The sequence below is a fragment of the Struthio camelus genome, chromosome 5, assembly GCF_040807025.1.
Source record: "Struthio camelus isolate bStrCam1 chromosome 5, bStrCam1.hap1, whole genome shotgun sequence".
NCBI classification, from domain to species: Eukaryota; Metazoa; Chordata; class Aves; order Struthioniformes; family Struthionidae; genus Struthio; species Struthio camelus.
Genome location: NC_090946.1, coordinates 17,963,343 through 17,978,225, shown reverse-complemented (window position 1 = coordinate 17,978,225; position 14,883 = coordinate 17,963,343). Strand labels below are relative to the sequence as shown.

Here is a 14,883-nt window from a genome sequence, read left to right as displayed (position 1 = left end):
GCGCTCCCTCTCCCTGCCCCGGGGGAGGCGCGGGCTGGGGCTCGCTGCCGGTTGGGCCTGGGCTGGGGGGTTTGGTGGCTGGTCTTTCAGGAGGAGCCCACAACACCAAGGAGGACCTGCAGGCATCGCCCCCTGCCAGGCCAAAGCTGCTGGGCATCAAGGATCTCCCTGCCACAGCACCAGGCACAGACCTGACACCGCTCGTGACACCTCACAGCCAGGGGAGAACGTGGGAGATGCCCATGCTCCGCTGGGCCAGGAAAAGGCCAGGTCTTTCACCCATCCCAAACACACATAATCCCATCCCGTCCGGACCGCCCGCCCACTACGGGGCTGAGCTGACCCCCCTGCCGGCGGCACCAAACAAGCGGGCCTTGTGCCGGGGCGCGCGTGATCACAGCTGCACCAAGGCGGCCCTGTTCCTGCCGCCCCGAGGCGCTCGCAGAAGACCTTTGCCCAGGAGCACAGGCGTCCTTAATCCTCCTTCGCCGCCCCGTAGCCCCAGTCCCGGGGCGCCGTGGGGCCGGACGGCAAGAGCACCTCCCAGGGCCGAGCAGAAGGAGCAGCTGCCCCCAACCTCAGCGCTAGCGAGAGGCACCTTTGCAGCAGGCCGTGACTTCAAACAAACAAACAAAAAAAAAAAACCCCAAGCGGAGGCCATCAAAAAGAAAGAAAACCGGAGGCGAAGGGCCCCTCGCCGGCAGCGGGGCGGTTGAGCAACACCGCGCGGGGCTCACCTGCGCGGGGGCTAGGGCATGCCTCATCCCGTGACTCACCCCCCAGCAGGCTGAAATCCTGCCAGCAGCCGGCGTGAACACCCAGAACAGCTGAAAGACGGGAATAACGTCTTCCACCTTTTATTTTAATGAGATTCGCATCTTACCCAACTGGTCCTCTGGGAACCTGCAGTTTCCTACGGCTCCCTCCCCGCAGGGCGGCTGCTTCTCCCCCCACCCAATCTCAGCGGTCCTTCGAGTCAGGCCACCCCACGCCACGTCGCCTTGGTGCTGCCCAGGGCCCTGCAGATGCCCCAGTCCCCCAAAATATATACAGTTGCTTCTTCTGAAAAGTCCTCAGGTGCTGGGAAGCTCGGAGGTCCCTGAGGAAAAGCCCGTGGAAAAGGAGATTGCTTTTGCCCCGGTGCCTCAACGTGGCTTTGAGATCTCGGCGGGAAGCCGAGAGCCAGCCGAAGCCCAACGTCCCGGGCAAGCCCCCTTCCCCACCACCACCACCAGCACCACCACCATGACCCCTCTGCAGATGTGCTCCAGCTGTGCCACCGCGGGGAAGGGGCGGCATGGGAACGGGGTGCCGGCGCTCCCCGCGGCATGTCCTGGCGTGGGAGGAAATAACCGGGTGCTGCCACCACCGTCCGTCCCCTCGCCGTCGGGCAACCGGTACGCGCCCGGGCTTTGCGACCTCCTTGTTGTTGGCGCGCGCCGCCCCGGTAATTTCGGGGTGCTGCGAAACACCCCCGGTGCCACCAACACCCGGCCCCGGGGCGGCGGTGGCAGCAGCGTCGCGGGGAGGTGCGCGGAGGACGGGCGCCCGACCCGGCGCGGGGGGACCGGAGCGTCTGGGCCGCAGCCCGGCAGGCGGTGGGGACGTGGTGGCCGGCGGGGCGCGCGCGCCACGCGGACGCGTGCCACCTACGCAAGCGCACGTGGAGCAAGCTGCAGCCAACCCCGGCTACGGCTCCTTCTTGAAAAACCCAAGACTTTTGGCTTCCCGAAAAGGCCCGTGCCCAACGCGGCCCCCACCTCGCCCCGGGCGCTCGTCCCCGCCGGGGACGGGCTCGTCGCCTTCTCCCTCGCCACTTCAAAGAGGGGGAAACCCTTCTCCTCCACTGGTTCAAGCCAAAAGAGCCCCGGGCTGTTGCTCAGCTGTCCCCAGCGGGGACCACCACCACCACCACCACCACCTCCATCCGGCAGGCGCTCGGAGGCCGACAGGGTCGGGGCGTCCGCCGCGGAGCCCCCGAGCCCCCAACCCAGCAGCCCCCCCCAGCTCGTCTCGGGGTTGCGGGGGGAGGTTTTTGGCAAGAGCTCGGCCCAGGGATTTCGGGAGCCGCAGAGCAGCTCCGTCCCTTCGCCGCCGGCAGCGATTTCCGGCGGCCCCCGAACGCTCCCTTGCGCCGACGAAACGTTTCGCCTTCCTTGCGCCGTCCTCGCTTGCAGGCGGCTTTTTCCGGGAACGCCGTTGCAAAGCGGAGCGGGGCTGCAGGGGCTCTGCTTGGCGGGGTTCGGCGCCGCTGCAGCCCGCCGACCCCGCCGGACCCCCCCCTGCAACCCCCCCCACCCCCAGCTCTCGCTGAGCGGCTGCGGAGAAAAGCCTGAAATCCTAGAAAGGGGGAGGCAGGAGGAGGAAGCTATTGGGGGGGGGGGGGGGGAACAAAAAAATTAGCACAGCGTGCAAAGCACCCTCGTGATTTTTTTAATTGTGTTTATTCCTCTTTTCCCGGCGGCTGAGTCACGGGCTGGGGACGCTGGGGAGGAGGGAGCCCCGTGCCAGGTGCCCGCACAGGGTTAAGGCTTTCCCAGGCTGCTTCCCCCGCCCCGGCCCTGCCGATCACATGATGCCGAGTTGCAATTTTAGACTGTCAGCTGACCTGCAAATCGCTGGATAGGGGCCGCGGCTCAGCCCTTCCTTCAAATACCCCCGGGGCGGCGGCCAGGGCCGGGCGTCGCGGCGTCGCCGGCTGCAGCAGCGGGAGCCCCCGGCTGCCCCGCGTCGCCGCGCGGCATCCCGCATCCCACCGCCCCGCAGCATCCCGCGTCCCACCCCACCTCCCCGCGCGGCATCCCGCATCCCACCGCCCCGCAGCATCCCGCATCCCTCCCCGCGCGGCATCCCGCATCCCACCGCCCCGCAGCATCCCGCATCCCTCCCCGCGCGGCATCCCGCATCCCGCCTGGCCATGGGGCCCCGCAGCCTCCTGCTGCTGCTGCTGGCGCTGGCCGGGCCGGCCGCCGCGCTCATCAGGTAAGCGGAGGCCGGGGCGGGGGGGGCTTGGGGGGGGGGGGGAATCGGCGGTGCTGGGCAAAAGGGAGGGGGGGGTTTGGGGAAGGGGAAACGGTACCCGGCGGGGCCAGACGCGGCTGTCTTCCCGCAGGATCCCGCTGACCAAGTTCCCCTCGGTGCGGCGGGCGCTCAGCGAGGTCGGCAGCGACGTGCCCGACCTCGACGCCATGACCGAGTTTCTGAAGTATAAGCTGGGCTTCGCCGAGCCGGCCGGGCCCACCCCGGAGATCCTGAAAAACTACATGGACGTGAGTTGAATCGCTTCTTTGGCCTCGGCAAACGCCCGCCCGCCCCCAGCTCCCGGCAGGCGGCTGCTGGGCTAAGGGGGCCGCGGCGGGGAGAGCCGCCAGCCGTTTCATCCCCGGGGGCGCTGGCGGGCCGCCAAGCGGGTTTCGCTCCCGCAACGGAGGCGGGAAGCCCTGCCGGCCTCGCCAGGCTGGGGGAAAAAAAGCAAACCGCCCCCCCCCCCCCAACCCCACCACCACCGCCCCCCGCCGCCGACCCCTCGCCAGCTTGAGGCCGCTCTGGCTCCGGGTGGTGGAGAGGGACGTTCGGGTCCGGCTCGCCGCCCCCCCCCCCCCGCCCACCCCCGGCCGTTCCCCGATAATTAGCTGCAGCGATAATTAGAGAATCACTGGAAGCAACCGCTGCCGCCCCGCTGCAGTTAATTGCAGCGGATTATTAATTACTCAGCGCGCAACCCCTAAAAACCTGCTAAGCGCCCAGGCCGTGCGCTCGGAGCAGGCAGCTCCCCTCATCCTCTTTTCTTTTCTTTTCTTTTCTCTTTTCCCCCCCTTTTTTGTCTTCGCCGCCGGCTCTGCCTGGCGCGGCGCGACGGAGAGGCAGGTGTTTGGGCCCGGCTTCCTCCGCTCTGTTTTCCCTCTTCCCCGTGGCCGCCCGCCCGCCCGCAGGCCTTCCTCTTGCTCTTGGGCCACCTTCCTGCCCTGAAATTCCTCGCCCCGGCAAAAAAAAAAAAAAAGAAAAACCATCTTGCTCCTCCTCCCCCGGCTTATCTCGTTCGCCCGCGCGCCGCAGTTAGGGTCTGAAGGTCGCGGGAGCCTGCCTGGCCCCGGCGGAGCGGTGAGGCAGCCTCTCCGCAGCAGCCAGCCCCGGCCCTAGCTGCCGAGGCAGGAGGCAGCCGCCTTGGTCCTGCCGCGTTTTTGCCCTGGAGGCCGGCTTTTGGCTGGTTTGCTAGGCGCTTTCGCTCACGGCGCCCTCCTCCGCCCCCTTGGCAGGCGCAGTATTACGGCGAGATCGGCATCGGCACCCCGCCGCAGAAGTTCACGGTGGTCTTCGACACGGGCTCCTCCAACCTGTGGGTGCCCTCCGTGCACTGTCACCTGCTGGACATCGCCTGCCGTAAGTGGCGCCGGCGCCCGCCGCGGCCCCGGCCCCTCTGCGGCGGCGGGGAGCCCCCCCCCCCCCCCGCCGTCCCTTCCAGCCGCGGCCCGAGGCCGTACGTTGCGGCGTTGAGTCCCCAAATGACGGGCTGGCGCCGCTGTCGGCCCGTTGCGCAACGCTGGGGGAGAAGAAAGTAGCGTCGTGCCAGATCTGATACGAAGCGCCCTAGTTTCTGCTTTACTGCTGCGCGGAGCACGTGCGGACGCGTTTATGGGTTTGTAGTTAATAAGCACCAGGTAGGCGCTCTTCTCCCCGCTCTGAGTCGTAGGCACCGTGCTTTTCTCTTTTCTTTTTTTTTTTTTTTTGGCTCGGTGATGTTACCAGCCGGTAACTCTCCATAGTAGACCGGCGTCAAACCCAGCCGGGGCAAAATGCCGTTTCAAAGGCACCGGAGAAACAGGTGGAGGCAACAAACGCAACCAGAAAAGAGGTGGCTGAAAACGCTCGCCGAGGGCAGGGGCTCGTCTCCTCTCCCGCCTGCCTTCGCAGCGCCCGGGGCAGCCTGGGGAGAGGCAGACCTGCCCTTTGGGTACACGCAACGAGATTCGGGTTACTCAGTCCTTGCGTTTTGTCTGACTCGGCCTCAGGCGGTGCCCGCTTAGTTGAGCGAGCGGCAGGCCCTCCGCCTGACCGGGCAAAAACCTGCCACGGGCCGGTACCGGCCTTTCCAAGGGAGAAACAGCTCGGGAGAGGGGGAAAACCCTTCTCCTCCGCAAGCGACAAAAATGCTTCGGGCCGTCTACGGGCGAAAACTGACGGCTGTATCGAAGAGAAGAGAAAGAGCAAACAGTAAAGGGGAAGTCGCCCCCGGTGCCCGTGGCGCGGGGGCAGCTGCGGGGACGTGTCACCCCCTGCTCTTCGACGTACCCTGACACGCCAGCCACCTAGACTCCGGCCTCTTAATATGCTACGGCCAAATCCTATTAAACTGCCAAATTGGATCTCGGCGCCTCGCTCCCGCGTTAGAAATGCTTCCCAAAGCATGCCGGATTTGGCAAAAGTCAGGCCTGTCTTTGCCTCCGTCTGTCCCCGGCAGGCGCTGGGAAGTGGGACGAGCAGGCCGGCTGGGTCCCCTTCCACAGAGGCTGTTGTTGGCCCTTTCCGGATAGCAGCAGGCTGCTGCCGTGTTGTTGACGGACGGGCGGGTTTTCCAGCCTCAGTTTTTCTGCTCGGTTCCCTCCCGCCGCCGGGTGCCGGCTGCGATGCCGTGCGTTAACGCTGCGCGTCCTCCCCTGTCCCTGTCCTCGGCCGCAGTGTTGCACCACAAGTATGACGCCTCCAAGTCCAGCACCTACGTGGAGAACGGCACCGAATTCGCCATCCACTACGGGACGGGCAGCCTCTCCGGGTACCTGAGCCAGGACACCGTGACGGTTAGTAAGGGCTTCGGGGCGGGGACCGTCACCACCTTTTCGGGGTCTGTTTTTGCTCTCTGCCTCCTGCAGCCCGCTGAGCTCCCCGGGGCCGGCTTGGGGCTGCTTTCAGTTTCGTTTCACCCCGTTTGCTTTGCGAGTTCTTTGGTTCTTTTTGCTTAGAAAAACCTGGCCAAAAAAAAAAAAAAAAACCCCAAAGCAAACAACCCCAAAAAACCTCCCGAGTCCTTTCACGGCTCGGTCGGGAAGGAGCTGAAGGAGCAGGGCAGCGAGGCCAGCAGCCAGCTTTATTGCCTGTGGAAAGGGAGGGTAGGTTCAGGCGCTCTCCAGCTTAGTGGGAGGACCGAAGGGAGTCAGCAGGAGAACTGCAGCTTGGGTTTTTTTAATTTTTTTTTTTTCCCCCGGTAATTATCACCGTTAGTGCCTGCTTGCTCATTAGCTCTCGGCTTCTCAGAGGGAGGATTTTGTGCCTGGGCTTGTCCGGGGCAGCGGGAATGCCTCGTGGCAGCCAGCAGAGCTGGTAGCGCTCGGTTTGGGCAGCGGCGGGAGAAACCTCTCGCGTGCACCCCGAGCGGGTTGCAAAGGAGCCGAGGGCGCTCCGGGCCCTTCAGCTTGGATACCGAGAGCTCGCCGCTACTGGGCCTGCTCCTGCCCTCCTTCCTGCAGCCAAACTCCCCGGCTGCCCTCCCGCCTCCCCCAAAGCCTTATTGACCCTTCCAAACGTGGCTGCGCCGCCGGGGCAGCAGCGCCTTGGCCGGTTCCTGGCCAGGCCCTCTGCGCCCCGAGAGGGTGGAGCGGTTGCTGCTTTGGAAACTCGTGCCGTACAACCGCCCCTGGCCCAGCGCCGGCGAGCGGATGTGTCGCTCCGAGCCGCGCTGCCCCACATCCTGCCTTGTGGCTTTCAGCTTTCGCAAGGTGAAATTGCCGTTTCGGAGCGAGAAGCCTAGCTACCGATAACGTCGGCGCTGCCCGCCCTGCGCTTGGCCGGTCGCGCAGGCAGCCTTGCGCAGAGCACTGTCCAGCCCCGCGGGGATATTAGTCATTTGCAGGGATCGTTATCTGCCGTCAGGTACGAGAGGCTGAGCTTTTCAGTCCAGCCCAGCTCACTGCAGGGCCGTTAGCTGGAGCCAGAGAGGCTGAAGTCATCCTAGAGCCCGTGCTAAAACTGCCTGTGGTGAGCCTGACGCTCTGCAGCCTTGTGAACTGCTAGACGGGGGCCAGCAGACACGTCCTCGCTCAGCCGGCCCTTCGGGAGAGCTACCCCTGATTTCCATGAGCTGGGGATCTGCCCTCGCGCTCTGCCTGCTGGAAAGCAAGGCGTTTCAGCTTTCCGACAGCAAACATCAGGCCTCCTAATGTCTGGCGAGAGAGGTGACCTTTGCATTCACATTACTGCGATTACTATTTTTGTGCTGCAGGCCTACCCTCACTTTCCCGGCTAGGTCTTCCCCCTACCCGCCAAGACCTCCGTGAGCTGGCATCTCTTCTGGAAAGGGAGGAATATCCTGATACGGAGGAGATCACAGGGGCCGTGCCTAGGGGTGGGAGGAATCTGTGGTCCAGACTGGTTACGTGTGCAGCATTCGAGGAGGCAGGACACAGGGAGAGGAGTTGGATGTCCACAATAGGGAGACAGTGGGGAGGAATTTGTTGAAGGATTAAAGGAGTGAAACAAGAGCTGCTCAGACTGGAAGAAAAGGATGCATTAGGCAATAACACAGTAGGAGGTGCTGGTGGCTACCTAGGGTTGCCTCTTCCTCTGGGGAGGGTGACACAAGCATATCTGGTCTCTGCAGCCCCGTACAAACGTCCGTGCCGAAGCACGCAGGAGCGTGGCTGTGCGAGACGTGCTACAGCCTCTGCGCTCACCGAGATCCTGAGTCGGTTTTCTTTACGACTTGTTTTTCCTTTCCCTCCCCTCAGCTGGGTGACTTGAAAATCAAGAACCAGATGTTTGGGGAGGCCGTGAAGCAGCCAGGCATCACCTTCATTGCTGCCAAGTTCGATGGCATCCTGGGCATGGCGTTCCCAAAGATCTCTGTGGACAAGGTCACCCCTTTCTTCGATAACGTCATGCAGCAGAAGCTGATTGAGAAAAACATCTTCTCCTTTTACTTGAACAGGTAGCGTGGGGCTCGGTGGGGAGCAGCTCTATGGCGAGGGCAAGCCCAGGCGGGCATTTCTGCTCTCTGCTCACCTCTAGCCATCTTCTGAAGGCTGGGACCATCTGCTTTCTGCGCTAACCTGCTATCTCAGTCCTCTGGCCAGCTCCTCAGTTTGGGGAAACCAGGACAGCTCAATTCTTAGTGCTGATTTACACCCTCGGAGGAGGTGGCCTTTTATCACCTGGGGATGGTGCGTTTGTCACTGTGCCAGTTGCTGCCCCTAGGAGTCCCCCCGGGGCCATATCCTCCAGGGAGGTCACCTCGGTGGCACCTGAGGATGTGTAGCATCCACACATGCCCGGTACCCAGTCACTGGTGTAGGCTAAGCAGGGGGCCCAGCGCCGAGTAACTTTGCCCTGGCCAGCGCTGTTGGAAAGCTCTCAGCACGGTCTCCTTGCTGGAGCAGTTAGGCCAATTCTCTTTTCAGGTTTGAAGTAGGCAAAGGGGATGCAGAAACACAGGCGTTTCACTGATAAAAAGCTGGGTAGATTCACTACCTGATTTTTTAGCTGTTGAAGAGAGGGAAGATGTTTCCAGAGGAAAGAGGAATGAAAATCAAGAGTGCTATGATCATGAGATCAGGTGCTCCTAATGGAGTCCTTTAGGGGGGTAAACACAGCCCCCAAATCCACAGGCTACGTGGCCCGCACCATTATCACCTCACAGGCGAGCCCACACCAGGCCACCCATTGCTAAAGATGGGCTGATGCTCCCTCACCCACCCAGGGTGCTGTTCCTGGCACTCTCCCACCTGCTGCTACTCAGCCCCGGCACCCCGAGCCCCCTCCGGGCACAGCGGGGAGACCCTGAACTACTTCTAGCTGAAAAGTAGCACATCTTGGAGGGGAAGGGCAGAGACCATTGCTTCTGGCAGCTAAAAAGCCGGCCCTCTCCCTTCACCATATTTCTTCCCATCTGCTCGGCAGCAATCTTTTATCGTAGGGTAACCTTGAGGATTCGGCGCTGCAGCCGGTGGCTGTAATAGAGCCGGGCACAGATAACCTATTGGGGCATCGGCCGTGTCCAGCCCCACACGGATGCTGGTTATGAGCTGAAGGAAGGGCCTTCTCTGGGGGTCCGGGCATCAGTGCTCAGTTCTCAGCTTCCCTTTGCCACCTCCATTGCTGCAGTGAGTTGGTTCAGGTCTCCATGCACAAGCCTCAGTGAAAAGCTGCAGGATGTTTCGGCTGAGCTGAAGCCTTCCAGTTTCCCCTTCCCCACCTCAGCCTAACTCGCAGTGTCTCTCCCTTTCGCTGATACAGTGCGGTGCCAGTTGTCAGGATCCGATGCTACTAATGCTGTGCTTCCCTCCGCTGTCCCCGCATGTGTTTCTTCGCGACCTGAGGGCATGTGAGGGGGGTGTTCCCACCCTGACGTTAATGGGTTTGCTCTTCTTTCAGGGACCCCACAGCTCAGCCTGGTGGGGAGCTGCTCCTGGGAGGGACTGACCCCAAGTATTACAGCGGTGACTTCAGCTGGGTGAACGTCACGCGCAAAGCCTACTGGCAGGTCCACATGGATGCGTGAGTGCCCCCTCCGTCTCACTGTACCCATGCAGACACGTGTGTGGGCGCCCCTACGTCAGTCGTGCCCGGGCCTGAGCCGAGAGCCTCCCCAAAGGGGAACTGTCTGCTATGCAGAGCTCTGCAACAGAGCTCCTGCAACAGAGCCAGGCCAAAAAAAAGCAGATTAAAATCCCACCCTATGGCTGGGTTGTTTGTCCCTGGAAAGTGAGGAGAGGCAGGAAACAGCAGGAGACGTTCTGCGAAATCCTTCTCTCTTGTTTACAGCATGGCCTGTGAAAATGCACGCTGCGCCCTTGCAAAGCAAGGAAAAACTGCGTCCCGTCCTTCCTGCAAGCGGGGCGAACCCCTAGGATAAAGCCCCAGCTTTGCCTCTCTCGGCAGGCACCGAGCTAGGCGGATCACTTCGCTCGGGTGTCCCTCCAGGGCTGCTTGCAGCTCAGGAGGAGCAGAGCGAGGCCCCAGCACCTCAGCCCTTGGCTGAAGGACACGGCGCAGCAATCACGGCGCATTGTGGAGGCCGAGGGAAGGAGAATGAGCGTGACTGAGCGGTCTGAGCGGAGGGCTGCTGCTAGCCTGGGAGCCCGCGGTCTATTCTGAGCTCTCCCACGTGATGGGAACTTAAAAGCAGCCTGTGATCAGAGCGTGTCATTTTGCTGAGCCCTCCCCCAGCGCACGGTTTTCGTTCTCATCTTCCCCAAGTCATGCGGCGTTGGCGAAGCGTGCCGAGCCCCTGGGCTGGAAGGCTTTACCTGTCCACATTGCTGTGAAATGCAGTTTGGGTGAAGAAGCCGGGCACCTCCTGTCTTGCCTGTTTAACGTAGGCAAATCCTATGCTCGTCCGCAGCCCCCCCTCCCCAGCTGTCACACCCCCCCGCCTTAACCCTTTGCTTTTCACAGCAGCACAGGCTGCTGCGTAATGCCCCTGCGAGAAACGCCAGGTCATCTGAGCCCTTAACGCACGGCTGTTTGCTCGCTCGGATGCCCATGAGCCGCGGTGCTTGCTCCAGAGCGCGAGCAAGAGAGCAGGACGCAAAGAGAGCAGCGCAGGCTGCCTGGAGCAATACAGAAATCCAGCTCGGGCACGCGAGGGCTGCGTGTGGAGCCGGAGGGACTGCGCGCGCCACAGAAAAGAAACCAAGTCTGGGCTGCGTCAGGATTTCTGAGCGGCCGTCCTCGCCCTCGGCCCGGGCCCCTGCCGCAGCCCTCCCTCCCGTACGCTGCCCGGGCTCCGTTCCCACCTCGGCTATTTGCCTCCCGTCCCCAGCCGTCGCTCTTGACTGACCAAAGGGCTGGCTTCTGCCTGCCCCACCTTTCCCTAGGGTGGACGTCGCCAACGGGTTGACCCTGTGCAAAGGGGGCTGCGAGGCCATCGTGGATACGGGCACCTCGCTCATCACCGGCCCCACCAAGGAGGTGAAGGAGCTGCAGAAGGCCATCGGCGCTAAGCCGCTCATCAAAGGCCAGGTGAGGCCGGGCTGGGAAAGCTGGGGAAGCGTCCCCAGCCGCCGCGCTCCCAGAAAAGCCCCCGGCGAAGCAGGGACCGAGTCCCCTCCCTCTCTGACCCGGGGTGGCGATCGCCGCCTTGCACGTGCCCTGGGGCTGCGTCTTCGGGGGGGGGGGGGGGTGGATTGCTATAAAACCAACCCAGGGGCCAGAGAGTTTGAGGCTGCCGCCGGGGCTTGCGCCACCCTGTCTGTCCGGCCGGCCTTGCCGTCCGCCCCGTTCGGCGTTGACCTGCTTCTGGGTGTGGGAGGAGCGAGTTGCCATGGAGAAATTAGAGCCCCTTGAACCGTGAGAGCCTCAGTCCTGGCTGAACACTGGCCAGGGCGGCTACCGGTGCAACAGGACGGAGGGTTGCACCCTCCCCGCACCCATTCGTGGCCAGCTGGGACGAGCAGGAGGTCCGATCCCACCAAGCTTCGGGAGGCTTTGGCTCCCCTCCGCTGCCCCTCGCTGGTGGAAGGCGCCGCCACGGCCCTTACTGTTATCGTCTCCATTTCAGTACGTGATCCCCTGCGACAAGGTGTCGTCTCTGCCTGCGGTCACGCTCACGCTAGGAGGGAAGCCCTACAAGCTCACCGGAGAGCAGTATGTCTTCAAGGTGAGTCCGGGGTAGCTTTTGTCAGCCCTGCGCTTCTCCCCCGAGGTCTAACTTTTGCCTCCTTCACTTGGACCTAAACCATAAAATTCGTAACACGCGAGTGATGAAAGCAAGGCTGGAGCTGGCACTTGAGAAAGCCTGAAGGACTGGGGTGGTAACGTGGTGGCACTGACTGCTGGATCCAGGGAACGTAACCAAAGCATTGCAGTAACAGGACACCCTGAGTGATGCTCTCCGCTCATGGAGGAAAAAAAAGGGTTGGGGGAGGAAGAAAGGGCAGGCAGTGGCATGGCTTTCTGTGAACGTTATGCCCTACTCTAGGCCCTTTTCTGTCTGGTTCTGGTAGATGGTAGCTTTAGGCCAGCCCTTGTCAGGCAGAGGCCAGCAATACGACGTTTAAGCCATCAGATGACGTAGGGCAGAATCAGCTTCCACGGACCACCTTCTGCACATTTTCAACAGCGGCTCTAATTTAGAGCAGCACAGGCTGGGATGTTTTTGAATACGTGCAGTTTTACGTGATGTTTTGCTAGCAAGGAACATGTGCATAAGGGTTCTTGGCAGGGGAGCTAGGTTTGGCTTTATGGGAATGGAGAGTTGGGAGTTACTTATTTTTCACAGCTTTTGCAAGCTGCAGATCACAGGCCGAGAGCCTGAAACGCAGCCAGCGTTGGCAGGTGTTATTCCAGAGCCCGTGAGGTTGAGGGCAGGTGGGGACCTACTCTGACTAAACCCCTCGCTCTTCTCTCTAGGTTTCTGCACAGGGGGAGACCATCTGCCTGAGTGGGTTTTCAGGCCTGGATGTCCCACCCCCTGGGGGCCCGCTCTGGATCCTGGGAGATGTCTTCATTGGTCCCTACTACACCGTCTTTGACCGGGATAACAACTCTGTTGGCTTTGCCAAATGCGTCTAAGCGCCTGACCCCCAACTGCCTCTGCCACACACACACACACACTTACACACACACGGAAGCTGTAGAGAATGATTACCAGGATTAGAAACCCAGTGAGGAAGAAAAGAGAATTGGAGCTAGATTTAAATTTACAAGGCACAGAATCATTGTTAATGCCCTGCTAGCTACTTTTTCCTGTCTGTTGAGTAAGTGGTGCTGGGACAGCTCTAGTTGACAACTCCAGCTAGAGTAGCTCCTTGCTTTACTGTTATATCTTCCAGTATTTGTTTTTAATATTGATTCTCAAAGCTGAGCAATGTCCTCTCACGTCTCCCAGCACTGGTCTCATTACTGGAGAGGCGGCTTGCTGGAGCCATCCAGCAATGCCACTATTCCTGCAGAGAAGCTGTGCGGGTGCTCTTGGGTTTGGGCTTCTGCGCTTGGGGAGAGGGAAGGGACAGACTGTCCTGCACATTTTTTACTTCTTCCTCTTTTTCACTGATGAAGTGGGGGAGCGGGAGAGGGAAGAGCGTTCATCTTGATCACTCCTCTGAGACTGGTGAAACAACAGTCGCTAAATCCCTTCTCAATGAATTTGCGCTAGCTTAGTCCTGGGAGAGTGCTTCCCGGGCTGGAGCTGAGGGGGATCTTGTAGCGTGCCTAAGGGAAGTTTTAGAGTCCAAAGGCTCTAATTGTGTGTTTTTGTGTTGTGACAACACTAGTGAGAGCTTGAGGCGTGGTCTAGCCATGCCTGGTCTGAGTCTCTCACAGACCTATCGGGGCAGGGATTCATTGGGGGGGCTCCAGCCAGTAGGACTCTTCACGGAGTAAGAATACAAAGGGGGTTACAATAGGGTTTAATAGGAGTTGCTTGAATTCATGTCCACAAAAGCCCAGCTTTAAGCTTAGGGCTGAGCAAACCAGTTTGAGCAAAGTCAGAGTTGATATAAATGCTCTTGAGTTTGGCAAACTTCTCCCAGTTTTCCTAAACCACAGAAATTTCTAACCTCATCTGGAGCTAGTGAGTTGAGCGTAACGTTTCCCAAAGCAACTAAGTGGTCTACAAGCCTAAATCACATTGATTAAATCAATGATATATGTAGGTGTTTGTAAGTCACATAAGAGCTTTTGGAAACATTATTTATAGTGTTTTGGATTGTTCAAAACTCGAGAGACAGTTGACAGAACAGAGTCAGCAAGTCTTCCAGGCAGGAGGATACCATGGAGGCTTCTGAATTTTCATTTGCTCTCCTTTCACCATTTCCCAGTCCTGAAACCCAACTCACCTTCAATACCCTCCTTACATTGTATGATAGTTTCTATATTATTTACATTGGTGAGAGATCTGCTCATTTGCATCATATGTTACAGAAGGAGTGAGGCACATTCCCTGCTTTAGAGAGTCTGCAGATGATGGATTTAGCTGTGCTTACAGCCCCACATCTTGCTCCTGGAGAGCCAAGACCTATGTGTATGGAGCCGTCCGCTTCACTGGGCTGGAATTAGTAGACATATATGCTGGGGGAGCAAGGAGACAATAGTAGCTGGAAGGAAGATGAAGTGAGTTTTAAGCAACACTGGAAAGCAGAAGAGAGTGTTTTCCGTGGCTGTCAGGGAGTGACTGTAAAGATTCCCGGGCATGATAAATCTGCTGCTCCCAAAGCCGCCTTCTGCCTGTTCACAGTCTTCACCTGCAACGTTGCGTTTGGAAGCCTTAAAGACATCTGTGGCAGGCCGGGGATCTGGCTAGAGAACAGTAGCGCATTACCAAAAAAATCAAATGCAGATACTCAGCACCTCTCCGGAGAACCCACTTTTCAAGCTGATTAAATGCCCAGAGCTCTTCAAAGTTCTGCTAAATCCTCCCGCGGCTGCAGGGTTTATCCAATATAGTGGCTGAGACAGAGACAATTTCTCAGGTACTCGTTAATCAGATTTGATGTGGGGAACAGCCTGACATGGAGTTGACTGCGGGTTTTGAATGTGTTCTGCATCAGATTTAAATCCTGGCAGGATATACAGTGTAGCCTAAGAACAAGCCATCCTACAGCAAGTCTGCTGAACGTACAATGCCTTATGCTGTACATGTAGCCTCTTCGTGGTAACCTAATGCTGGGCTGCTTTCTGTCCTCAGGCAGGCAAGACACTTCTAGCTGAGGAAAGAACATCGCCCCAAATGATGCCCCAAATGACATATCTTAGGATAGGCTGGAGGAGCAGATTATTCAATGTAACCACATTTGCAACTTCAGTGAATTGGTCTCCTCCCCTTGTTGTTTTATCTGCATTTTTAAACCAAACTCTAACCGTGTGATTTTTTTTAAATCTAATTTGCTGTCAGAATTACTGTCTCATTATAGAAAATTGAAAAGAAAATACAGTGTTTTCCCCCTTATTCTGAGA

General features: G+C 59.6%; 1 protein-coding gene across 1 annotated transcript; it reads left to right on the top strand.

Moving 5' to 3' along the window:
* The first annotated feature begins 2,659 nt into the window (after positions 1–2,659).
* CTSD (cathepsin D) lies at positions 2,660–14,875 on the top strand. Its single transcript, XM_068944777.1, has 9 exons — positions 2,660–2,982; positions 3,113–3,269; positions 4,257–4,380; positions 5,677–5,795; positions 7,719–7,918; positions 9,361–9,483; positions 10,806–10,950; positions 11,489–11,587; positions 12,340–14,875. The coding sequence occupies exons 1-9, from the start codon at positions 2,918–2,920 to the stop codon at positions 12,499–12,501; spliced, it is 1,194 nt and encodes a 397-aa protein (XP_068800878.1). The 5' UTR covers positions 2,660–2,917; the 3' UTR covers positions 12,502–14,875.
* Positions 14,876–14,883: the final 8 nt, after the last annotated feature.